We start from the raw sequence: 26481 nt of genomic DNA on the forward strand, positions 1-26481 counted from the left end.
TACCAGAAATATCTTGCTCAACACATCTTAAAAATCACATTTGCTTCTCCTCTGGTCCATTCACATCTGTTGTTCTTAGTTTATCCTGCAAATAATTAATATATTAGATAACACTCCTGTTCTGTGATTTCCAACTGAATAACCCTCAGGTGACAACAGAGTTAGTACTACTAGTGCCTATGGTCTTAATCTTACATTTACACTGGAAAGCCTAGTCTCATCCCATTTCTAATGTGTCAGTCCTCATGATCATCCAACTCTTTCCGCATATCTTGATCTTCCTGTGTAGTGATGACGCCTTCTACATCCCATGAACATTTTCCTACCTTTTGTGCAAACACCTTTAACAAAAATAATTAAAAAGGTTGATTCTAAAACTGGCAGAACTGTACTTAATAATCTTCCTTGAAGTTTACTTTTAACACTGCTGATTATTTTTCTTCTCCTTTCCCACCTTGCACTTCTAATACAAATCCCCATCTCCTTCAGTTTAATGAAAACAGTATCCTTTATCTAATGCTATAAAATGCTTAACTAAATCCCACAATATAAGATTTACGTTACTCTCTTTACCTAAAAAATTAGTTAACACAGAACATGCAAGGTTAACACATTAGTCAGGCAAAATCTACCTTTAGTATAAGGTAACTTCGTGTTGAGTTTTTTACTTCCAAGTCTTTATTTATACTTTCTTTTCAACCTTGTGCTAAGTTTGTGAATTTTTTATGAAGTTAATAATGATTCCCTTTTCTTTCCCCCCCCGCCCCTCTTTTCCTGGGCTAGAGACTATGCTAGAGACTTCAAGCACTATGACTAAGGGAATCAAAAAAATTGACCCATGTTTTCACAATCACAATCTCAAAATACTCCTGAGTAAAAAACAAAAGGGAGGGGGATTCAGCTTATCATAACATTATCTAATGTGGAATCTTCCCAGAAGAATTTGTGATGACAAGACGATAATATTGCCACATCACTGTATCAATACAGACATTTGACTGAAATAAATATTTCAGTATTTACTCTCTGCACATACCACTGCTTTGCTTACCATTTGCAGTAAATATGTACATTGACAAGTAAAAAACAGTTTGCTCATCAAAAGTAATTAGACAAAACCAACAGAAAGCTACAGGCATTATAAGTTAAACACTTTTAACAGTCAGATTAAGCTAACAAGTAATACAGCAAACACATTGAGCCAGGTATATAGCACTAGTTATAGAGAGATGCTTCCATTCACAGTAAGTTCAGATCTCTGCTTCCACTTCTACTGCTTGCTCTCCTTCAGTCTAAAGCCTAAAAGTCTAGAAGAAGCACTTTTCAAAGTGCCAGAAGGGTCTCAAAACCAGCCCAAATACCTTTATTTTTAAATCAAATAAAAACTAGTGCAAGACATATGAGAGGAAAAGAAGACTAAGAAGAAGTAAAAGGAAAAAACGTAGGGAAAAAAGGATCATTAGATGAACCTTCCAAGTACTGTACATTGGAGACTACAGTAGAAAAAACAAATGAAAAACAACAATCAAAATCAAGAAGAGAGCACAGAACAAAACATTACACGCATCTGAAGAAGTGTTTTCATCTATCAACTGAATAACTAAGTAATGAAAATGGTCAACATAACTCCAACTTATTCTTGACTGCAAAAATAGCATAAATAATAGAACATAACAAGAATACTGCCGTCAGAGTTTAAGGCATTGGAAAATGTCAAGTGGACAATGCTGAAAAAGGTAAACACAAGGAAAAAGAAAATGTTCTTTTCTATGATATAAAAATAAGTACAATAAGAATAAAAGGGAAAACATAATGAAGCTGTGATGTACACTGTATACTTAAGAGGTTAAAGCAGACATCCAGAAGACAAACATCTCAAACTCTTATCTACTTCAGCTCATAAAATTTCCCATGAACTGTATTACTCACTAATCTTCACAAGCATGCAGAGTGGTTACTGAGAATGCCGTCCAAATACCCATTACAGTAAAAGAACATAAACAATGCTGCATATCTCACTACAACATCATTTTCTTTCTACATATGAAACCAATGTCAAAAAAATCATGTCACTTGCCAGCCTAGAGACTAAGCAAATGAGACAATGAAGTACCTCACTCATTTAATTTTATCATATATTTATACTGGCAATATAATTCTAATAAAAATGTTACTAACAAAACCATCTCAGGCCTGGGACTTCATGGGAATTAATTAACCTAAAAGTCCATAGAGGAAGAAGACCCAAGAAAGCTCACAGAGTGATTCTCACCATCCAAACTAACTTAAATTGAAATAACTAATGTATAGTGTGCTACATTGTTCCCACTTGGAGGAATGAAAATATACAGACATTAAATTGCATGATCCTGAGTAAAAAATTTAACCTATCATTTTAAACCTGGCAATTAAAGGATTGAAAATAAGAACAAACCACTCTTAATTCTGGCTTAACAAGCCACCTCTGAGGAGCTGACTGCAGTTAACTGAGGATGCACACTCTCCTACTTCACCAGTTATCATCTCTGCATCCTCTGAAAATGTATTATCATGGCCAGCTACAGCTTCTGTCCAGAAAGCTTCCCATGTGTGCCATCAGACTTGCAAAGAAATGAAATGTGAGATAGAGAAAGCCTGGCCAACTGGAAAGGGAGGGCACTTTGTGTTGCCCTGCACTGATCCTATCAGGATGCTGAAAAAAACGTGGATGGCCTTATGAAGGAAGCTTTATCGACACCTGGGAGGGGAGGGGAAGAGAAGGGAAGGGGTCTGTTAATCAATCATAGTGAACTTTGGAAGGGGCAAAAAGGTCGGAAAGCAAAGAGATGCGTGGTGAAGTCTTTCAGTGCTTTGATTCCTTTCTACTTAAAAGCATAAAAAGAGCAGATTTCCTAGGGAAGCTTATTCATGAAAAGCAGACATAACACTTTCAATTTTCAAATGTTAATGGGTGTAATGGATTTATGCCAATGAGTGACAAAAAATATAAATTCATTGCTAATAAAAATGTGTAAGTGATGCAATGAGGTTGTAGTAGTAGCAGTCACCAATGCAGTGACTTGCCTCAGTTGGTCCACTGAATACAGTTTAGTACTGAATACTAATACAGAAAAGAAAAAATTAGATCATGTTAGATCAGTATACCAAAATATAAGGTTGCAGACTTGCTAAAAGGTAGGAAATATAGGAAATGTTTATAAGATGGTGTGGAATTGTATTCTACAAAGCTGAGACTCCAAAAAAGATTTGGAGGATAGAGATACCAAGGATCCTTAGAATAGAATCATAGAATCGTTTTGGTTGGAAAGGACCTTTAAGATCCTCGAGTCCAACCATTAACCTAACACTACCAAGTCCACCACTAAACCATGTCCCTAAGCACCCCATCGACTCATCTTTTAAATACCTCCAGGGATGGTGACTCCACCACTTCCCTGGGCAGCCTGTTCCAATGCTTGATAACCCTTTCAGCGAAGAAATTTTTCCTAATATCCAATCTAAACCTCCCCTGGCACAATTTGAGGCTGTTTCCTCTTGTCCTATCACTTGTTACCTGGGAAAAGAGACCAACACCCCCCCGCTACAACCTCCTTTCAGGTAGATCAGGTAGATCAGGAGATCCTACAATCTCCTTTGTAGAAAGCGATAAGGTCTCCCCTCAGCCTCCTTTTCTCCACACTAAACAACCCCAGTTCCCTCAGCTGCTCCTCATAAGACTTGTTCTCCAGACCCTTCACCAGCTTTGTTGCCCTTCTTGGGACTCTCTCCAGCACCTCAATGTCTTTCTTGCAGTGAGGGGCCCAAACCTGAACACAGTATTCGAGGTGTGGCCTCACCAGTGCCCAGTACAGGGAGATGATCACTTCCCTAGTCCTGCTGGCCACGCTATTCCTGATACAAGCCAGGATGCTGTTGGCCTTCTTGGCCACCTGGGCACACTGCTGGCTCATATTCAGCTGGCCATCGACCAACACCCCCAGGTCCTTTTCCCCCAGGCAGCTTTCCAGCCACTCTTGCCCAAGCCTGTAGTGCTGCATGGGGTTGTTGTGCCCCAAGTGCAGGACCTGACACTTGACCTTGTTGAACCTCATACAACTGGCCCCAGCCCATCGATCCAGACTGTCCAGATCCCTCTGCAGAGCCTTCCTACCCTCCAGCAGATCAACACTCCCGCCCAACTTGGTGTCATCTGTGAACTTACTGAGGGTGCACTGGATCCCCTCATCGAGATCATTGATAAAGATATTAAAGAGAACTGGCCCCAACACTGAGCCCTGGGGAACACCACTTGTGACTGGCCGCCAGCTGGATTTAACTCCATTCACCACAACTCTGTGGGGCTGTCTGGATGACAGTTTTTTAACCCGAGAAGAGTACACCTATCCAAGCCATGAGCAGTCAGTTTCTCCAGGAGAATGCTGTGGGAAACGGGGTCAAAGGCTTTACACTAAAGTCCAGGTAGACAACATCCACAGCCTTTCCCTCATCCAGTAAGCAGGTCACCTTGTCATAAAAGGAGACTTGGTTAGTCAAGCAGGACCTGCCTTTCATAAACCCATGCTGACTAGGCCTCACCGCCATGTGGCAGCACTCAAGATGATCTGCTCCATAACCTTCTCCAGCACCGAGGTCAGACTGACAGGCCTGTAGCTCTCCAGATCCTCCTTCCAGCCCTTCTTGTAGATGGGCATCACATTTGCTAACCTCCAGTCAACTGGGACCTCCCTGTTTAACCAGGACTGCTGATAAATGACGGAAAGTGGCTTGTTGAGCACTTTGCCAGCTCCCTCAGTACCCTTGTGTCCCGATTTGGACTCAAACAGAACAAATTTTCCTTTCAGTGATTTTTCCTTTCAGTTATTTCTTCTAAGTAACTGCACTTTCTGAAGCTGACTACATATTTTTCAGACAGTGTCCGCTTCTAGAATTGGTAACGCTTGAAGTTTTTGGTTATTACTAAGGTAACGGCAGAAATAGTATGCAGAAAGGCTCTTGCTTATACTTATTCCCATAGAAACCTAAGTACCTGCTAAACTTCTTACAGTCCACAAGTGAAACGGTATAAAACGGTTGCACTTGTGGGGAGAAGCGGACAGGAGAGGTGACCCAAAATTGACCAATGAAGTATTCCGTGCCATACACGTCATACTCAGTTTAAAGCTAAAGGATCATGAGAGTCGCCTTCTCTTCTATGGCTGGCATCCAAAAAGGACTCTGTCCATTCTCCTACCTTCAATCCCAATCCGTGCATCCCTGAATGCAGTTCCCGTCTACTGCTGAGTCCAGTCTGGGACTTCCCGGAGCCTGCCCTGCAGTGCCAATGGTGATGTGATCATCATCAGGGGAGCTCGATCTTGGTTTTGTACAGATTTGTATATATTTATTATTATTTTTTATTATTATTTATTTAATTATTTCCATTATTATTATTATTATACTCTTTTTCATTGTTATTGTTTACTAAAACTGTTTTAACTTTCCAACCCGTAAGTCTTTCTCCCTTTTTTCTTTTCCTTCTTCCTTCAGGAGGGGGTTGGGGGAGGGGGAAGGGTTAATAGAGAGCACATGTCATTTGTTTACTACCCAACCCAGCTTTAAACCTTGACACCTTGGGTGGATCCCATCTGGCCCCATAGACTTGTGTGTGTCTAAGTGGCATAGCAGGTCAGTAACCATTTCCTCCTGGATTATGGGGGCTTCATTCTGCTCCCTGTCCCTGTCTTCCAGCTCAGGGAGCTGGGTACCCAGAGAACAACTGGTCTTACTACTAAAGACTGAGGCAAAGAAGGCATTAAGCACCTCAGCTTTTTCCTCAGCCTTTGTCACTATGTTTCCCCCCACATCCAATAAAGGATGGAGATTCTCCTTGGCCCTCCATTTGTTGTTGATGTATTTATAGAAATTTTTTTAGTCTTTTATGGCAGTAGCCAGATTAAGTTCTATTTGGGATTTGGCCCTTCTCATTTTCTCCCTGCACAGCCTCATGACATCTTTGTGGTCCTCCTGAGTCACCTGCCCCTTCTTCCAAAGGTCATAAACTCTTTTTTTTCCTGAGTTCCAGCCAAAGCTCTCTGTTCAGCCAGGCTGGTCTTCTTCCTCACCGGCTTGTCTTTCGGTACATGGGGATGACATGTTCCTGTGCCTTTCAGATTTCCTTCTTGAAGAATGTCCAGCCTTCCTGGACCCCTTTGCCCTTCAGGGCTGCCTCCCAAGGGATTCTGTCAACCAGGCTCCTAAACAGGCCAAAGTCTGCCCTCTGGAAGTCCAAGCTGGCAGTTCTGCTGACACCCCTCCTTACTGCTCCAAGAATCTAAAACTCTATCATTTCGTGATCGCTATGCCCAAGACAGCCTCCAACCATCACATCACCCACAAGTCCTTCCCTGTTCACAAACAAGAGGTCCAGTGGGGCACCTTCCCGAGTTGGCTCACTCACCAGCTGTGTCAGGAAGTTACCTTCCACCCACTCCAGGAACCTCTGAGACTGTTTCCTCTCTGCTGTACTATATTTCCAGCAGACATCTGGTAAGCTGAAGTCCCTCACGAGAACAAGGGCTAGTGGTTGTGAGACTTCTCCCAGCTGCTTATAGAGTGTTTAGTTTGCTTCTTAGTCCTGGTTGGGTGGTCTACAGCAGACTCTCACCATGATATCTGCCTTGTTGGCCTTCGCCCTGATTCTTACCCAAAAACAGTCAACCCTATCATCACCATCACTAAACTCTAGACAGTCAAAACACTCCCTAACATACAGGGCCAGCCCACCACCACTCCTTCCTTGTCTATCCCTTCTGAAGAGTTTAATCTCCTTCTGTTGATCATACGTGTATCTGAAATGGTTATTATGACCTTTGACTTAGTAAACTAGGTCAGTATAGAGACTACTCTTACTGAATGGAACAAAGGCTCAGCTGCTGATCTCCATCTTCTTAAGAATTCCCATTTTTGTTTCACTGACACTAATGTCAGACTGGAATCTAAATCAGTAAGGTGACGAGACTTCACTTTCTCCTCCTTTGTCATAGAAAAGAGCCTCAAAGCTAAGAGAGTTTTGGCTTGTTTTTTTTCCAGAGATCATTTCCCTTTTGATCACAACACTGGAGGATTCAGCCCCATTTCAGTTAAACAAATCATCCAAACAAACCATGCTGTCAAAGTACCTGAGGCTTCGAGTGCATCTATCCTTTCTGTGACAATAACCAACTTAAACTGGCATTCCTCTTCAAAATATCCTAAAAAGACAAGCAGATCTTCAGAAGATCCTGGGAATTAGCATTTTGGAAGAGATGTTAACTGTACTTTCTTTCACAGAACACAAGCAGCCACCAAAATCACTACTGTAAACAAGACCTGAAGACAAACTGTAACACAGTGGTTGCTGGTGAGAAGTTCTGCATTCAGACTCCATGTATTCTGTCATAAAAGAATCTTGAAAACCTTTCTTGAGAAAATTTAATACTTCCTCAATCTGTAGCAGAACTTTCAGTTCAAAAAAGACCTTGGACTAGGAGAGAGTACAATTCCAGTCAGATCTTACTGAGTTATAACCTGTTAAAAATTGGCCACTAACCTTCTTTCTGCTTGCTACCCTCAGGAAAATTATGACAGCCTCTCAAACTAATGTTTGAAATGTAACAGCAGTTCACCTGTGTCATTACCAAAAAAGCAAGCAGAGAATGTATTTACTGGTAACCAATGTTCAGGTTCTGGACACAGCAGAAAGGCCATAACGAGAAGGCAGACCAACTAGTCTTGGTTCCATTGAACCTAGCATCTCACAGGTCTCTTGACTGAAATATCCACAGTTAGCAGAAGTACAGGAAAAAGATAAGGGTAAATAAAAAGCTAACTGTGGAAAAAAGAAACACACCCAAAACGTTCCTGCTCCTGGAAAAGCATTCTGAATCTGTGCTTATTTTTATACCCACCATCAACGTTAGTCTCCTGTCTGTATCCTAAAAGTAAAGCTGCCTTAAAACAACCAGGTCTAGAGAAAGGAATCGGGGACACCCAGTGAGTTGCAAAGCCAACAGATTGAAGAGATCCACAAGGTGCTGGGGCAGGCTGTCGACTCTGAAGATCTTTGAATCAGAAGGTTTACAGGAACTCTCCCAAGTGGAAAAGTGGTATTGATAGACAGACATTAGGCTACCAAAGATGAGGAGGATCCATATTTCACCTCTTCACCTCTTTATGCTTTTCAGCCTAGGTGAGAACAAGGGAAGTCATGGCTGAAACTTGGGAGATGCACATCTGGGGCCAGACGTACCTTCTCCAGAGCAGAGAAAGATGTGAGGAAGTTGAAAACCCAAAGAAAAGAATCTACCAAAACTCTGTCCCATAGATGGAAGCTTCAGGAGAAATACCAAAATGTGAGCCAAGGACCACAAAAGGACAGGGCAGTCCTCTTACCAGACAGAGTAAGAAAGCAAGTGGCTCAAGGAGCTCACTGTATCCTGAAAGAAAATGAAGAAAAAATATTAAGAGAAGAATGAAGTATTGTGACTCAGGAGCTCCTCTGTGAATAGTGCCAAGAGGTCATTGACAATACTACTTAAATCTTGAGTGAAGATAGTTTAGAAGAACGCAATGGTGCAAGATGTCATGTCTTACGTACCACATTTTAGGCATGAAGAGTAATGAAGCATCTAGATGCTCTACAGCTAACGCTAAAAAGATTTTAATGATACCAGGTATGTCCAGTGATCTGGTAAACAAAGAGACTGTACTGGGAATACTACCCACAAAGCTTGCTCTATATTCTGCCAGCTTGATTTTTAGTCTACATAACACTATTTTAACAGCTGTCAATGTAATATTGTAAATATTTTATTGATCCCCAATAGGTTAAATGCACCCATTTACACATTGGATGATAGCGATAGGATGCGTTTATCAGAAGGATTACATGCATGCTGTGCCAGGACGCGTCACTTAGCACCATTCTGTGAGCACTGTGAAACTTCATTGTAACAGGTTGAGGGGACTGCAGAAAAATTGCTTTCAAACAGAATTTAATGGAGTCTGTAGATTCCACAGCAGGATCTGGGTTTTCTGATCCCAGATACTCTATGTATTTTTACGATTTAAAACACTGTAGAAATTAAACATTAGCTGTCAAAAATTTTATTGCAGGAATAAATATCCTCTGTCGTTTTAGGAATTTTTATATTTTTTTTAAGCAAAACATAGTAATCACCATTGTCTAAACTGATAGCTACTGGCAATGGCAAAGCTCATCACCTGCAAGCTCCCTTGCCACTGTTCTTTTGGGAAAACTATCTTAAGACAAACAGATGTTTCTGCTGTTTTAAACCAACAGGAAATGGACTGACTTTCTCCCTTTTCCTTTCCTAGAAACAAATACTAGCAAAGAAAAATCCTAGCACAGCTGTACTCAACACTTTCCTTATAACAATATGCCTGTGTGGGAGGCAGGCAATGAGTGGGAACAAACAGGCCAGGGGAAGTGAAATGTAGCATGTAGAAGATGAACACAAAGAATTCATTTAAAAGTCTGTGAGTGAATTATTACACAGTAATGTTGATACACTAGCAGGGTAATAACAGTGTGATGTACAAGACTTTCCTTTAAGATACAATCTGAATCCTATCTCAACTGGTAATGTACAAAACTAAAATCAACTACCAGCTGGCAACCTCAATCCCTTCCAAGTGAATAGACGTTCAAATCATCAGAAAGTTTCATCAGTATGAACTGACTGCAGGTTTGGTGGTTGAGTTGCAGCCTTATCTTTAAGGAAATGTCTTTAGGTCAAGCCTGAGAAATGAAATAATATGGTGAAATGCAGAATTCTTGCTGTCTTTGTGTGGATAAACCAAACACTTCAGTTTTCACTGCTGACAAACTGACACCCTTTACTCACACTAGATTTACATAAAAAAGGGAAAACGCCATTGAAATTATTGTATTACAGGCTCAATCATTATAGGAGAAGAAAACTTGAAGAAAACAATAAGATAAAACATTGCAGCAAACCTGGTTTTAATCGATTTATGCTGGAATTACGACATTTTAAAGTCATGAAAAGCTTCATAACAGAGAAAGGCAACTTTTGAAAGAGTGCCTCTGCTGTGAAATTCTTGCACCAAAACCCAAATTCCTGCTGCCACCTAATGGTGTAAATCAGCTGTTTCCAGCTGAACGATTAAACTGCTAACTTGAACAACCACGTGTATTACTCTTAGGACTATTCTTTCTTTCCCTAAATTTTAACTCTCTGAAATCCACATCTGTTGTTCAGAATGAAATTACAGTGTATTTAAGGAGATATAACCTATTCTAACCAAACTCTTAATTTCTATTTCCAACTAGTTTTTAATATTTCTTCCAAAAGGGTTTTTGCCCATTTGTCCAAAAGGTTGGGAGGAGGGCAAGGAATGCAAAAAGCAGTTTTCACAAAGTCAGTCGGTAAGCATCTTTCTCATGACACCTCTTAATCCATAAAATGCAAATTTTAAGGACAAAACTTTGGAACAGCAACACTGACTGGAAATGCAGGCAAAGCACGTCCAATTCTTTCTGGCCTTTTTAGGGGAGGGATGTTGTACCATATGGTTGAAGTCTGAAGCCAACAACTGTAACAAGGTAAAAATCCCAGTGCCACCCCACACTGATTCTCACCAAGGGGTTTATTCTCCTGTGACTAACTCAGCTTAACACAACAGGCTTCAGAATCAAGAGTCCCCTTCTCCTGGGGAGCGAGGTTACTGGTGTCCACAGCCTAACAGCTTTTTGCAGCAAAATACTACTTCGTTCAACCAAAAGCATTTCAGTACTTGCATGCCTGCCTCTCCTTGGAACTGTTATTACCCAGCTATGTCCCTAAAGAGTTTGTTCTTCTGATACTTCCCCTTTTCTCTCTGGGGAGAGATTTTATCTTTTTCCAGTCCTCCTACTGCGACAGTCAGATGACTCCCACTATAGCACTCATAAAATTATTACAAATCAACATTATTCGGATTATTTCTCAGCATAGGATTAAGCTCTAGATCCAGATGCCTAAATGTAGGTATTTAGTTGATGTGTGGAAACTAAATTGCTATTACAGTGAAGCTCTAGAGAGATCCATACGAAATACAGACATCCCGGTTTATGGCATGACAAACAGCATTCTAGGCTAGTGACTGCTCTGACTAGACCCTCCACTGGTTATAATGGGAGACTGGGTTTCTAGTGCACCGGCAGAGACTGTTTGAGAGGCATCTGAGCTTGGATCTGAATCTCACCAACACTGTAAAGAACAGCATCTAGCTGCTAAACACAAGCACAAAGTACCATTTGAGATGCAGTCCTGTACCTAAGACATCCACATGATGTGACACAGAACTGATCCATGAAAAGCACAAGTTTCCCATGAATAGCTGGAGTCCTGGTGGATTATATGAAATGGCATGATGACTGAACTCTGCCTTTTAGGATTCCTTCAATTACCTAAACTTAGTTATGCAAGGCCATTTGAAATGCTCTAGGGTATCTTGCCTGGCCTTCAGCTGCCACTCTAGTAAAGGTCTTCTCTAGGTCTTCTGCCAAATCCCCCAGTCCCATGTGGATGTCTCGAAGACCCTACAATGTCTCAAGTGGCACTAGAGGCCTATGTTTAGGCAACTTAGTGTCCTCACATCTGCCACAGTACATATGCTTGGGAAAAAAATATCTGCTTTGTACACAGCTGTGCATAAAATCCTCCTCTGTTGCAGAAAGCCTCAATAACTGGAATTCAGAAACAGATAATAGGCTAATCATGTGCCTAGAGTCATGAAAAGACTCAACAGAGTAATCTGAACTTTACCTTTTCCAGGCTACTGGCTGATCTAATCAATACTAGATCGAAGTCTTTCAGATCCAACAACCCTTTACATTATGCACTGGACTATTTGTGCATCAAATGGATGAGGCTCTCCATGCAGGTCTCCTGCTGGAAGGTAAATAAGGTGCCCAGGCAGTGCAGAAGGACTTTTAAAGACCAGGAGAATTTGAGACTTCATTCTCTTTCTGTAAATTAGGTAACTGGGTTATATAGCTGTAGGTGTACTTCTGCAGATAGTCTCAACAGATTTTACATTGTCTCCTGCAGTACAACCCACTCACTTCAAAATTTGGCTTCTACAGCTGTTCTTCTGGCTAGATTTTCCTTTTTTTCCCCCACAGGACTATGTAACTTCTGTGAAACAAATGGAGTTGGGTGAGGATTTAGATTGCATCGCTAAGCACTCATGTCAAGTAACACTAGCCTCAAATCTGTTCCCTTTGGTGCACATATTTAATCTTTAACTCAGCATTCATAGAAGAAACAAACTTTTCATTTTATTCCATTCTCTCACCATACAATCTTTTATTCATCTAATCTGACAATTGTAGTAATATATCCAATAATTGCACAGCCTGTTCTCTTTTTGATCATTAGATTGGAGAACACGTTAGTCCACTATGAAGCTAGCAGTTGCAGATGTAGTTGGCCAACGACCACTCCTCAAACTTCCTTTTACTATACCTCATTTTTAAAGTGCTGATTCAGTATTTAGAGCAATGGTCCACAGGGCTGATATACATCATTTCAGGAGCAGCTAAGTCTAAGCAAATAGTCCCATGCAGCAACTCAGTATCCAGCAGGGGAGCTACCTACCCAGTAGGTAGGAACGACATGCTCATGTAGGGCGATGCCCTGTGCTCTGGGGCCAGGCAGCTTGGCTGGCTCCAGAAGAGGCAAGAATATGCTGCTTCTCTGTTTCTCTGAGTTTGGTCTTGCTAACAGCACTGTAAAGAAGCATTCACTAACATAAAAGAAATATGTGCTTAGAATGACAGGGCTGTGAAGAAAAAGAAAAGGAGGAACGGTCTGTGCATTCTCCCCCACGCATTAATAAGGAGAAAGGTGATAGTCTTGTTCTTAGTCCATAGTATACAATATATACGCAGGAAGAAGCAACCATAAACAAAATTAACATGAAGGTTCAGTGCAGCAGAAACTGCCAAAGTGCACAGAAGCTGTAGTTTATCCCAGGCACTGTACCACTTTGTGTGACATGCTTACAGAACTACCACACCATCCAAATTCCTCAAAACCAAGCAAGAAACTGCTTTAATTACTTTATTTCTACTCTTGTCATTGTTTTGTATTTTCTTTGTTCCTATACTTCACGACTGTTTTCAATTTTGAAAGCTTTTTTTTTAATAAAGGTTTTTCAAGCTGTCTAGATTGTGGTGGGACACATTTTAAGGAATTTTATATAATAAGCAAATAACTTCTGAATTCTCCCAAAAAACAAGGGTTGAGTTTTGTGATCTCTTTAACACTACTTTCCCTACCAAAACATCAAAAGCTGCTATTCAGTTTCTAGTGGTCTTATTTCTTGGTTGAAAACACTCAGTTTGGGTAAGTCTGTAAGACATCATTTCTGTTTTGTCACTTACAGACATTCTATAATTGAAAATACTGCAGGACAATTAAACTTCGGGAATGACACTCTTCAACTCTAATTGAAGAAAAAATAACTTATAAGGAAAGAAACCAGCATTCAGTGGCAACAAGGCAAGCCAGATGACCCTGTAGTCAGAACTGATATCTTATTTTATTGTTTAATTGCTCTAATTTGAACAGCCATGTTTTTAATTTTTTTTAATACGGTTTAAGTCAACTGCATACTCAGGGATGCGAGGGAATACAGGTTCCAGCATTGGCTACAGATATGACTAGTATGCACATGTTTCACCCTCAGCTCTGCCAATATTTCTCAAACCTGACCCACTGTTTCGAGGCTTGGCCTCTTCTGAGTAGCGTGCCAGTTCTACTGAATCGTGCCAAATGGTGTGCTGACAAACGCGCAACCTAAATCAGTTAGTAAACAGTCTTGAAACCATCAGCACCTCCTTCCCGAGTCAGTTTGTAAAGCTCTTAGATAAAAGAAGCCATATAAAATACAATGTTCACCATTTTCAGCTTTTCTGTAATGTATGTTCAAACTGAAAGGTCCTTGCATGCCTTTGTTGCAAAATTGGTCAAAACTCCAACTTGTGAGGCTTTAAAAAGGTAGTACACAACTGGTAAATTCTGGGTGCCAAAAAGTTGTCTAACGTGGCTGGATTCAGGGTTGACTGCTGTTTTAAAAGCTCTGCCTTATCAGAGGCCATCAAGCTTCCTAGTACTAAACTTGCACAGATGTTATGTGAATAAAGAAAATCCAGAGAGGACTCCCAAGCTGTCTCACCAGAATTAGATGAAAAAAGTTTAAAGTTCTTATGCGAACTTTATTGTGAAATGAACTGCAGTATACAGACACCCAACCTACCAGAGACCTAAGCTGATTATCTTCACATGATTCAGCTCAGTATCACACAGACTTTATCAGCTCACGTCGAGACGCAGTGTAATGGCAATGGCCCAATGCTGTTAACAATCTAGCGAGTATTGCATTCACTAGCTTGACTGAAGAGCCAGGTTAATATATCCATACATCAGCCACTCCCAAACTGGATTGTACTGCATCTACTTAACTACCCCTAAGAGGGGAGCAGACTTGCCCTGTGCTTCCTAATGTAGCACACTAAAAGACTTTCAGTTTAGTCACAGAATAAAAGACAAAAAAGGCGTCCAACTTACTTAACATATTTTGTATCTGTTTTAGTAACATATAATCTACAGTCAGAAACTGAAGAAAATGGAAAATACTGATTACAGCATATTACCTACATTATTTTTCAAATCTTATTTTTAAACAGCCTATATGGTCAGCATTTACTTGGGAACTGCAACAACATTTCTATTCTACTATCCAACTGCTAAAAATCAGCTAATGAATTCTGCCCCTTTACTCCGCTCTCATGACACCCCACCTGGAGTACTGCGTCCAGCTCTGGTGCCCCCAACATAAGAAGGACATGGAGCTGTTGGAACGAGTCCAGAGGAGGGCCACGATGATGATCAGAAGGCTGGAGCACCTCTCCTATGAAGAGAGGCTGAGAGAGTTGGGGCTTTTCAGCCTGGAGAAGAGAAGGCTCTGGGGAGACCTCATAGCAGCCTTCCAGTACCTGAAGGGGGCCTACAGGAAAGCGGGAGAGGGGCTTTTTACAAGGGCAAGTAGTGACAGGACGAGGGGGAATGGTTTTAAACAGAAAGAGGGTAGATTTAGATTAGCTATTAGGAAGAAATTCTTTACTGTGAGAGTGGTGAGACACTGGAACAGGTTGTCCAGAGAAGTTGTGGATGCCCCCTCCCTGGCAGTGTTTAAGGCCAGATTGGATGAGGCTTTGAGCAACCTGGTGTAGTGGAAGGTGCTCTGCCTGTGGCAGGGGGGTTGGAACTAGATGATCTTTAAGGTCCCTTCCAACCCAAACCATTCTATGATTCTATGATAAATACAACATGGAAGTAGAAGATAATAAATGTAACATATCATACCATGGGAACACAATACAGTGCTACAGTATATGCTTCATATTTAGGACTTTGCTCACTATTATAACAGATCCAGAATCTGTCTCTGGACTTCGCTCCGGTGAGGGTGGGTAGGAGGTGCACAGCGATCCTGACAGGCAGAGGAGCAGGATCCTGCACATCGAGGAGCCAGCGACCCACGTTGCAAACAGCCTGAGCCAGCGTGGGATGCGCAGTGCTGCAGGGCCCATGCCCAGCGTGACTCGCAGGACGGGGCTGTGCTGCACAAACCCCTTGGCCGCAGGATAGACTGGCTGCAAGAGAGAGGCCCGTGGGCAACTCCTCCTCAGTATCGCCTGCATGGCCTTGCCTTTATCTAACAGCACAGCAAGAAGTTCTCATGTGAACATCATTCCTGTTTTGACTATAGCAATGACAGAGCTGTCTCCTTTAAGAAAATCTGTAAGAGTGTGAAAGACCAAGAAGGGGAGAATCTCTGCTGCAGCCGAGGTCTGCGTGGCACGCTGCGCATGGTCGCAGTCCTGTTCAATGCTACACCGCTTAGGGCTCCCAGCATCTGAAGGGGTGGAAGATTATCTGCACTATTCTCGTCTTATACCATCAGCTCTAATAAACAGCATTTTAAATGATACCTTACAGAGTCTAAGCGCCTTTCTTACTGGGATCATAACAGACCAGCGTCTCCCAATGCAAAAGAAGGTGATGAACAATTATTTCCAACACAGGAGTAGTCCCAAAACAGTACTATATGGCATCATTCTTCTGTTTCCTCTTTACTCTGGTATTTATGTGTGAGCTGGTATATGCACAGGGGGTATGTGTTTATGCAGACAGACAGGCACACCTAGTTATTTACTACTTAGTTTTATGAATTGACTAGCCACAGTATTATTATCCATCCCGCGTGGGCAACTGCACTCAAATAGGCACAGTGAAGCAGGCAAGCAGAGATTCTGGTCTTCTGTCCCACCCTGCCTGTTTTGTGATCAGAAAAATCAAATGCCCTTGGCTACCTGATGCACCCAGAGAAATAAAGTTCATGTACCATTCTACCCTAACATGGGAACATGGTTCCCATGAAAGGAAGTTCCCAAAGAAACAAACTTAAAGATTGCACTAGACGTACTAATCATTTTCTATGAAAAGAAATAAAACCTTAAAAGTTAGCAACTGCTAAGTGTTTTGGGGTTCTGCTTCCACAAGTATGTTTCAGTAACTACGTTCAGATTCCAGAATTACCTAGCTTGAATTTTTTCCAGCCTAGCTTTTTTACCTGCTAGTCAAACTAATCTCATTATAAAAGCAATTCAAATAAATGTAGGATTTCTAAATACTAACAAAACTCATTTCAGCATCATAGTCAGCTTTTTAAACCATGACCTATGTAAGCGGAGACTCAGGTCAGCAGTGACTAGAAATATAACACAAGTAATACAATAATCAGGCGCTGTTCTGTAAAGTAACGAAAGAGTTTTCTTCCAGGTTATTTTTGTTTGTCTGTTAGAGTTCTAGGTATTGTTGCCATTAAAAAAAAAATCAGAATGAAATAATAAAACCCTAAAGTTATCATGATTTAAAAATCTGGGGAAAAGTAAAATAAGATTAAGTCAACTGAAATATTTTCCTTAGACATATCTGAAATGCTGCATTTTCATTTCAAACTCCTTACTTTTTAAACATTTCAGTAAATTCAATTTCTAATAAAAGAATAATTTTGAACCAAAACACTTCTTCAGAGTTCATAACCTCATTCTTTTTTATGAGATGCATAAAAATTAATGGGAAATCCATTAAGATTTCCTATTAAGACCTTTAAGAAAGGCAACATTTTTCACTGATAGAACATGCCATTAGAAATTCCTGACCAGTTTTGGTTTGTTTTTTGTCTTTTTTTACAGATTACACTTGGTATCACTTTTGAAGCTCCAAAAGACCTGATCTAACACAGATCCTCTGTGGAAAAAATAAAGAAAAATGTGAAAAAAACCTATCTCCAAGAAAGAAGTTATTGGGATTGCAAATTAATACATATATTACCTTAAGTTTCTCTCAAGACTGTTGCATTAGATACAAAATACATTTAATTCAAGATGAGCTAGAACAGTTTTTCTATCTGTACTAAAATTGTACAAATACCAAAGACAAAGATGTTTCAAAACTTTAGAACATATTGAAGAATGAAATATTTGGATGGTCAGTTAAGAAAACTGCTCCACCCACTTAAATTTTCAAATTTTGTAATCTTTAAGAATTTGATAGTTTAAAAATGAAATTTTGAATATCTTCTTCTCAACAATTACTCCAACTTGCTACAGTAATGACAGTACTGTTGGAGGGCTCTGAATATAGGTTTCTAAACTGTGAAATAAAGGATTTTTCCAACCAAACACTGAGGATTAAGGAACTGCAATAGATGACCAGGCAGAATGGTTAAAAAAAATGGAAACCTGAGAATGGTTTCAAGCCAGTTTTGAAAATGTAGCCCTCCTAATTTTATATCCAATTTCTAAGAAAAGACTGTTTCATTTTTACGATACAGGTTCTAATCACATGACACAATAGAAAAGAAAAGCAAAACCTTTCTCTGAAGTTAATGCTCTGCCTCCTCACTTCCATGGCTGTAGACTGTAACTCCAGTATGCACATTAAAAAAATAGAAACAGTTGGTTTACATGTCCTTTATTCCTGGTGACATGCTTAGGGCACCTGTCTTCTTTTACAAGGAGATTATGTGTGTTTCTAAACAAGGCTGCAGAGACTCTCCTTAGTAAAAATCTTCATTTTATTTTATTCTGAAATAACTTAGGAAGTTCATAAAGATTTAGAACACATTGATAAGCAAAGGATAAAACCATCAAATAATAGAAAAAGTACAAACCTCTGATTGTACATGCCCCGGAAATTATAATTTGCTCTATAATTGGGAATTGGCTTTGGATCTAATGGCCTGTAGATGGCAGGCTCTCCTCTTTTCATAGCCAGACCATTCAGCTCTACTGTTGGAGTTATACTGCCTGCACAAAACAAAGAATACATGTAAGGCACTTAAACCACAAATACTGCAAAACACACAAGCAGGACTGAGATGAGCAGCAAAAAGAGAGCTGCATGATAATTTTTTGCTCTTAAAAAAGAAGCAACTACAGTGACATGTCAGTTTCTCTAAAAGACGGGAATTGCCAACTTAATCACAAGCAATGAAAAAGAACATTTAAACATTTATCTAGTGCATTCTCTATGCAGTTTCAGTAGATTGATCTTCACATATGAATGAGAAACTCAGTGCTATAATCAAGCTGGTTATTCATCTTTCCAAAGTGCTTGTAATACCTTATGACACTTTCTGAAACTATAAAGATAAAAGAATAATGTCTCTTCCCGCTGAATACCATTAAATAAAACGACAAATAGACTAAAGAGGCATCGAAACAAGCAAGCAGTAACAGGCATTAGTGAAGCCATTTGGTAATCTTACATGTTAGAAAAAATGTTTTACTTGCAAGACTTTAAAACTTAAAGACTATGACTAAAAACTAATCATCTAACAGGAATGATCTAACAAACTGAAAATACAACTACTGGAAATCAGTGTCACTACAGCCATCTACTGGTGACAGAATACAAAAATAGAAAGCAGCCAGCACTAAAACATGGGAAAAATGTTTTACTATAGTAATAATGGTTAGTTCAATCTGGTTTTGTCCTGTCTGTCTACTGTTGATCACATACAATCACTTTGTATACATCTGAGCCTTATCTAAATAATATATTCACTTACAGTTCAACCATTTTAGGTACGTGCATTAAAAAGTCTCCTGTGCAAACTCACTAGAGGTTCTTCATTATACTATCGTACTTATAAGACAGCTATGTTGATTCTCATCCTCCAACTTAACTTATTTCTTGTTAAATTTATTTATTAGTGGTATAATATTCCAACACACAGAGGAAAATGTCATACCTGGATTATTGTTAACATTATTTTTGGGTGGTCTAGGCGTTGGTTTGGGAAGGGTAGTTTCATTCAATGCTTTGCTAGCAGCAGCATGTTGGGCCTTTTTAATACTGCTTCCTTCAGCTTCCCATGTCTGTTCTCCAAGCGTCAGCTGCACTGTGAACATCTTCAAAGACAAAGAACAGGTAAACGCTGGCAAGATTATCACCGTGGATTAGACCAATCTGTATAAAAACTTCCAGGGTTGAAGAGAAACTGTTCTCTCTTTTCATTACATTCAACTCCCAGATAACACATCCGATTCTTGCAGAGATCAGTGAATCTTTATCAGTGGGCAACGTTTCGCCTTTCAAATGACTAAGTAAAATAGCGTAATGTTAATGTCAACTATCAAAGAACAGAATAATATTTAAACCAAGTAATAATAACTGCAAACTGATCCTCTGCTCTTAGAAGACCACATACAGGTCAGTTAAGATCACATTTTCTTCACACTTTTGAATGCATTTAGTCACTTTACCTGCGGAAAACAGGTGAAGAATGCTATTAAAAAAAAAAAGTAATTTTGTAATAATTCTGAATGGATATAAATGACTGCACACTCTTCAAGGCAGCAGAGAATTTGGCCCAAATAGTTTTACCCAGTAAAAGAATTTCTCACACAACCTGATTGCTTAAAATAATGTGTATTGTTAGGGCAGAGTCACAACTCAAATATGCTCAAAAATATCAAGTAAGAAAGAAAAGAAGTATTATCTTTTTGAATGAAATTGCAGTTCTTTAATGTGGACTCTATAGTGAAGACAGGAACTATAAAAATTCAGAGTTCAGAAACAGATTACTGATAAAAACCATATATATTTCAAAATCTGCAATAAAGGATTATTTCAAGCAGTATCTATGCTGTGCAAGTTGTGAAGATAAAACTCAATGCATATTTAAGGTATTAGATAGAGCCTATCTTCGGTGTGATATGTACATGTTCTGTTTAAATTTGAGCATCTAAGAATTGAGAGGGGAAAGGGTGAGAACTCAATGTCTTCTCCATATCAATCCCATACATATAAGGCAGGGTTTAGTAGTCACATACACACAGTAAACTAAGATATAACTACCTCATAAAACAGACTAACTTATTTGAGGCAACATAAAGAATCTACATATTAGTGTGAGCAATATATAAAGTAAAATTTTCATTTTGATAGTTATTTGCTCTATAATTTTTCAAATTATTTGAATTTGCTAGATCCAGGACCAGGTATCTAGAGATGGGAATGATGGGCAACCTTTAAATTTGCCTTTAAATATATTTTCATTTAGCATCTACTTGCAGACAAGCATTTGAATCCAAGTATGTATGTGCCTCCCAACTCAGTCCTATACACATGCACACAGTACATAAGAACTGAATGCTATAAATACATACTTGTGTCTTAATTACAGGCTTGAGTTTTGGCCTACAGTAATTTCCAGAAGCACAGTGCAAGTCATCATATCACAGTTCCTATCACCATGTCATTTTTTCCACAGCAGTCATGACCTTTTCCTCACAACAAGGGGTAAGAGAGAAACAGTCTCTTAATTTTGCATTCTGTCAAACCCTACCCCCACCTGAAAACTAAGCTGGGTATTAGAGCTAAATACCCATAATTATATAAATTATCTATAAACATACATCCTTACTACTAAAAGAACTGAAATTTGATATCTGGAGTTTATCTATTTTATATTTTGCAAAAAAGTATCAGTGTAGTATTTTTATAGGAAGGGAATAATCTCGAATTTCAATCAAAAAATTATGAATAATGTCTACTTATCTACCTCTTAGTGCTTAGAGTAATAAACAGGAATTCAAGATACTAAAGGGCTTGCTCAGTAAATTTCTATAGCCAGAGCTCTAATGTCCTCACTTAGTCCATCTGACAAAACAGCTCCTGCAAAAAAACACACAGAGCAGTAGGTAGGAATTTAATTAAAGGAATAAAACTGCCTAAAACCAATATCTGGAGCAGCCAATGAAGTGCTCAAGTCCTGCAAGACCAGAGCTGACCGTTTTGCTACGGATTGAGAGGCATTTCTCAACAATTTTCTGAGGAAATTTGTATTACTTAAGTTCAACCTAATTTACCTGATGGGTAGAGCGCAGAAATGCAAAGGCCACAGTGCTTTGTGCTTGTTTTCACTCCGCTGTGTTCTCAAGGTCAGACTCCCTTAGCTCTAACAAGTCTTTCCTCTTCACTTTTTCTGCATGTAGAACTCCCTCTCCTCACTTCTGAAGTGCTACATCCCTTACCCCTCTCCCTCTTCTCTGTACCACCATCCACTTTCTTTTGCCACTGTTTCTTTTAGATTTTGCTCCGGAGATGCCATTGACATAGAAGCACAGAAGAAATGGTCAATCAGACTAATGTACTCGAAAATGTCATTTATGTTAACAAAGACTTTCCGATTTTTCTTATGATGAAGAATCCACGTGGGGGGCAGACTCCTAGAAAGCCCAACTGCAGTGTCAGGAAGCACCACTTGTCTCCCAGCTCCACTGTTTCTAGTTTCCCATTTCACCCCAATTCTCAAAACTTACTTTCCAGAGACAGCTAGAAAAAAGGATATAAAAATTTACTAGCATTTGTGGTCACGACACAGACAGCTGTCTTGTAGACCTTGTCTCTGAAAAGCATCAAAACCGCTAGTGGACACGAACAGAGTATGTGTAGGAGGAAAGCAATGTGAAACGCTCCTTAAATGGCAAACAGCAGCAGAAGCATTACATTCTTCAGGTCATGCTTTCTAGGACAAACTCAGCTCTGTTTCACATATTCTATCAGGTATATACCTGTCGTGTTACCAGCAAGACATTATACTAAACTGCTAACACAGTCATAATAATTTCTATGTCTCTGCTTTTCGTAGGTCAAAGGTATAGAAATCTGCATAATCTTATTAATATCACCCTTGTTCTTCATCCCCTTTCCTCCTTTGTTTTTCTCATTTGCTGCACAGGTCAAAATCAGACTTAATATTCTTCAGAGTCTACAGAGCACATCTTTTTTTTTGACCACTATGTGTGTAATTAAAAAGAAGAGGTAAATTGAAAAACTGAAAAATTAAGAAATCCATTTAAAATCCCACTTTAAAAAGTGCAGCAAATGCAGGCTCAAGTCATTTCAATGATATAACAAATACATGCGAACTATTTCTTATCCTGCTAAAATTTAAAGTATAGTATGAATATAATGTAACTCGAATCTCTTTACTACTGAGGATTACTAACAGCCAAAACCACACCTTTTGGTACAACCAAAGCACTTCTTGTTACACAATAATGGAAAAAATGTAACAAAATAAATATACAACACAACAGTGAAAACTTACAGAAAGTGCAACAGATCTTAACGTGCCGCAACCTAAAACCAACTAACCAGTGTCTCCTGTGGTGCCAAAAGCCTCCAGGAAGGGGAAGAGTACCTCAACTTCCATTCGCAGTGAGGGATCCTAAAAGCTTGCCGATTCTCAGCAGCCCTGCAGCTGCTGACATCATTTCCACCAGCATAAAGGATGCACGAACACCAGCCAAACCAGAAGGTCAGAGATTTGCATCAACTCTGTGCTGGCTGACAACATTACATGCAACTGAGAAACAAGGGGCAACAACAGAGAGACAGCCCACGACTAGCTGAAACTGTTAGTAATCTGCAGTGTGATCCCACTGTCTTACACAGTTTTGCCACTCTAGAAATACGGAGTACAAAGCAGCTATTAATTACGCCATTTTCTCTCTCAGAGTTTTTCAGGCTTTTTTCTCCTCTCCCAGATTGCTTCTAACTAGGGAGAAAATTCAAAATTACGTCTAAAAATTACTAGCACAAGAATATTCCTCTGTGTTCCCCATCATCCGAAAGCATCCTAATTTGTACTTATGAAATGAAGTTGGACTGTGTCTAGCGGAGTCCCGCAAGGGTCGGTTCTGGGACCAGTTCTATTCAATATATTCATTAATGACTTGGATGAGGGAATAGAGTGCACTGTCAGCAAGTTCGCTGATGACACAAAACTGGGAGGAGTGGCTGACACAACGGAAGGCTGCGCAGCCATTCAGAGAGACCTGGACAGGCTGGAGAGTTGGGCGGGGAGAAATTTAATGAAATATAACAAGGGCAAGTGTAGAGTCCTGCATCTGGGCAAGAACAACCCCATGTACCAGTACAAGTTGGGGACAGACCTGTTGGAGAGCAGCGGAGGGGAAAGGGACCTGGGGGTCCTAGTGGACAACAGGATGACCATGAGCCAGCAGTGTGCCCTTGTGGCCAAGAAGGCCAATGGCATCCTGGGGTGTATTAGAAGGGGTGTGGTTAGTAGGTCAAGAGAGGTTCTCCTCCCCCTCTACTCTGCCCTGGTGAGGCCGCATCTGGAATATTGTGTCCAGTTCTGGGCCCCTCAGTTCAAGAAGGACAGGGAACTGCTAGAGAGAGTCCAGCGCAGAGCCACAAAGATGATTAAGGGAGTGGAACATCTCCCTTATGAGGAGAGGCTGAGGGAGCTGGGTCTCTTTAGCTTGGAGAAGAGGAGACTGAGGGGTGACCTCATCAATGTTTATAAATATGTAAAGGGCAAGTGTCATGAGGATGGAGCCAGGCTCTTCTCAGTGACATCCCTTGACAGGACAAGGGGCAATGGGTGCAAGCTGGAACACAGGAGGTTCCACTTAAATTTGAGGAAAAACTTCTTTACGGTGAGGGTGACTGAACACTGGAACAGGCTGCCCAGACAGGTTGTGGAGTCTCCTTCTCTGGAGACATTCAAAACCCGCCTGGATGCGTTCCTGTGTGATATGGTCTAGGCAATCCTGCCCCGGCAGGGGGATTGGACTAGATGATCTTTTGAGGTCCCTTCCAATCCCTAACATTCTGTGATTCTGTGATCCAAACTGATATGAGAACTGACCAGAATTAACTGTCAGTTCACTAGAAACTTTAACGTTATAATCATATTAGGAGTCTTAATATCACTGTACATCTTAAAGTTGCACAAAATTTAAAGGAAAGAATGGTAATAAAGTTTGTGCCCTCTAATGCAAGATCCAAACATACGGTATCAATGCAATCAACTTTATGGACACAAAACCGTATCAATAAGCACTTTAAAAAATGACACAAACTAGCTTTGTCATCATCCGCACTACCATGAAACAAATGCAGAGGCAGTCAGAGGCACATTGACTGGGAAGAAGGATTCATGCAGCTGAAAAAGCAAATGCTCCATAATGATTAAGAAAGGGTGGTGACACCCTGGAAAGAGCTTCATAAGGACTTTATATAGAGACCAACAAATACAAACTCAAGGGCAGAAGTCAAAGTAAGGTACAAAATGATCTACATGGCTTCAACAGAAATACAGACATACTTCCTGAAAGCGGAAAAAAAAAAAAAAAAAAACAAGAAAGCAAAATAAAGAATAGTAAGAAATCCCTTACACTAGAAATGTGGCTGTGTTTGACAAGTGCACTCGTCCAGACCATGACATTATCTGTTCAGCATATAAGGTATGGCTCATCACCTGGAACTGTGACCTTACCTTGGCATGAGCAGGCCCTCTTTCATTCAGAAGCTTATACTGAGGTTGAATTCTATTGAAACGGGCTAACTCATTTACCAGACACATTGGAGTTTTCTCTTTGGGGTTTGCCATGTTATCTTGGAGAGGAGCTGTAAATAAAGAGTCTGTAAAGTTTTTGTGGAGAAATGTATTCTTCACAACTTCACAACGCTTTGCAAAAGCAGCAGCATGCTTAGAAAAGAAAATACTTTGGCTAAAAACTAATTTTTGCACATATGCTAAATACAACATTTAAATACCATTTACATATGAATCATATGAGAATATGCATTTTGCAATAACCATTTCAATTACATGCAATTTAAAAAAATACAATTATTTCTTTCCAAAATGTCTCTACAAAAGAGGACATATACATGTCCATACTTCAATTAAAAGTCTTTGGATACCTCACTAAACAGTTTGTATGTTTTCATATTGTTCTTGATTTTCTCTGTCTTGGTCTTGTATTCTTTTCTTTCTTAAGGTCACACAAAAACCAATTTCACTTAAAATAGGAAAACAGTAGGATCATGAAGGATTGGGGTTGTTCAGCCTGGAGAAGAGAAGGCTCCAGGGAGACCCCATAGCAGCTTTCCAGTGCCTGAAGGGGGCCTACAGGGAAGTGGGAGAGGGGCTTTTTACAAGGGCATGTAGTGACAGGACAAGGGGGAATGGTTTTAAACTGAGAGAGGGGAGATTTAGATTAGATATTAGGAAGAAATTCTTGACTGGGAGGGTGGTGAGACACTGGAACAGGTTGCCCAGAGAAGCTGTGGCTGTCCTCTCCCTGGCAGTGTTTAAGGCCAGGTTGGATGAGGCTTTGAGCAACCTGGTCTGGTGGAAAGGTGTCCCTGCCTGTGGCAGGGGAGTTGGAACTAGATGATCTTTAAGGTCCTTACCAACTCAAACCATTCTATGATTCTATATGCTACATTTTCTACATCACCAAAGTTCACTGTCAGGAGTATACTGGTTCCAGGAATTGACTACTCTTTCAGAATGGTTTCTGGACACTTTGAAGCAGAAGCGGATAGTGTAAGAGTTGCAAGATAAATATAGCAGACGAAACTCTGTGGCCCCCACTTGCTTCTCCCTGCTTCTTCCCAGTGTTTTAGACTTTTCTCACAATAATGAAGTCACTCTCAGAGCACTCCCAAAGAACACCTTTCCTCCCCCTTTAAGGATTTTGTTCTGCTTTTCTTAGACTACTTACTTCAGGTATAACTGCCTTACTATTTTTTAACTTTCTGCTATTTCTTTTTCACCTTGTTTCATTTATCCCTAACGCACACTGTCATTTCTTGCTTCATTTTTTAGGATAACATTTCTGTATTTTATACCCAGTTCAGCATAGGAACTACAGCATTTATTAGGCTACAAAGGAAACACCGAATACTGCCAAGCAGTCTGAAGACATTCTGTTCTAGAGAAGAGAAATACACTTGGAGACCTTCCTGCACCACTAAAACTTCTCTATAAAAGATACGCTCAGAATTTGACAAAATAGACATGTTCTTT

General features: G+C 40.0%; 1 protein-coding gene across 5 annotated transcripts in view; it reads right to left on the reverse strand.

Moving 5' to 3' along the window:
* Positions 1–26481, reverse strand: part of STAU2 (staufen double-stranded RNA binding protein 2) — a 191174-nt gene that overhangs the window by 141937 nt on the left and 22756 nt on the right. For 3 of the 5 annotated variants that reach the window (XM_068395679.1, XM_068395676.1, XM_068395678.1), the window contains exons 3-5: positions 24940–25070; positions 19375–19534; positions 18292–18427 (exon numbers count right to left, since the gene is read on the reverse strand). In XM_068395679.1, the coding sequence (XP_068251780.1) occupies positions 18292–18427; positions 19375–19534; positions 24940–25070 (427 nt within the window). Of the gene's footprint in view, positions 1–18291; positions 18428–19374; positions 19535–20794; positions 20816–21189; positions 21279–24939; positions 25071–26481 lie in introns of those variants that run through there. The other 2 variants (XM_068395680.1, XM_068395681.1) reach the window with 2 other exon arrangements.

Source organism: Nyctibius grandis, chromosome 3 (genome assembly GCF_013368605.1).
Source record: "Nyctibius grandis isolate bNycGra1 chromosome 3, bNycGra1.pri, whole genome shotgun sequence".
Classification (NCBI taxonomy): Eukaryota; Metazoa; Chordata; class Aves; order Nyctibiiformes; family Nyctibiidae; genus Nyctibius; species Nyctibius grandis.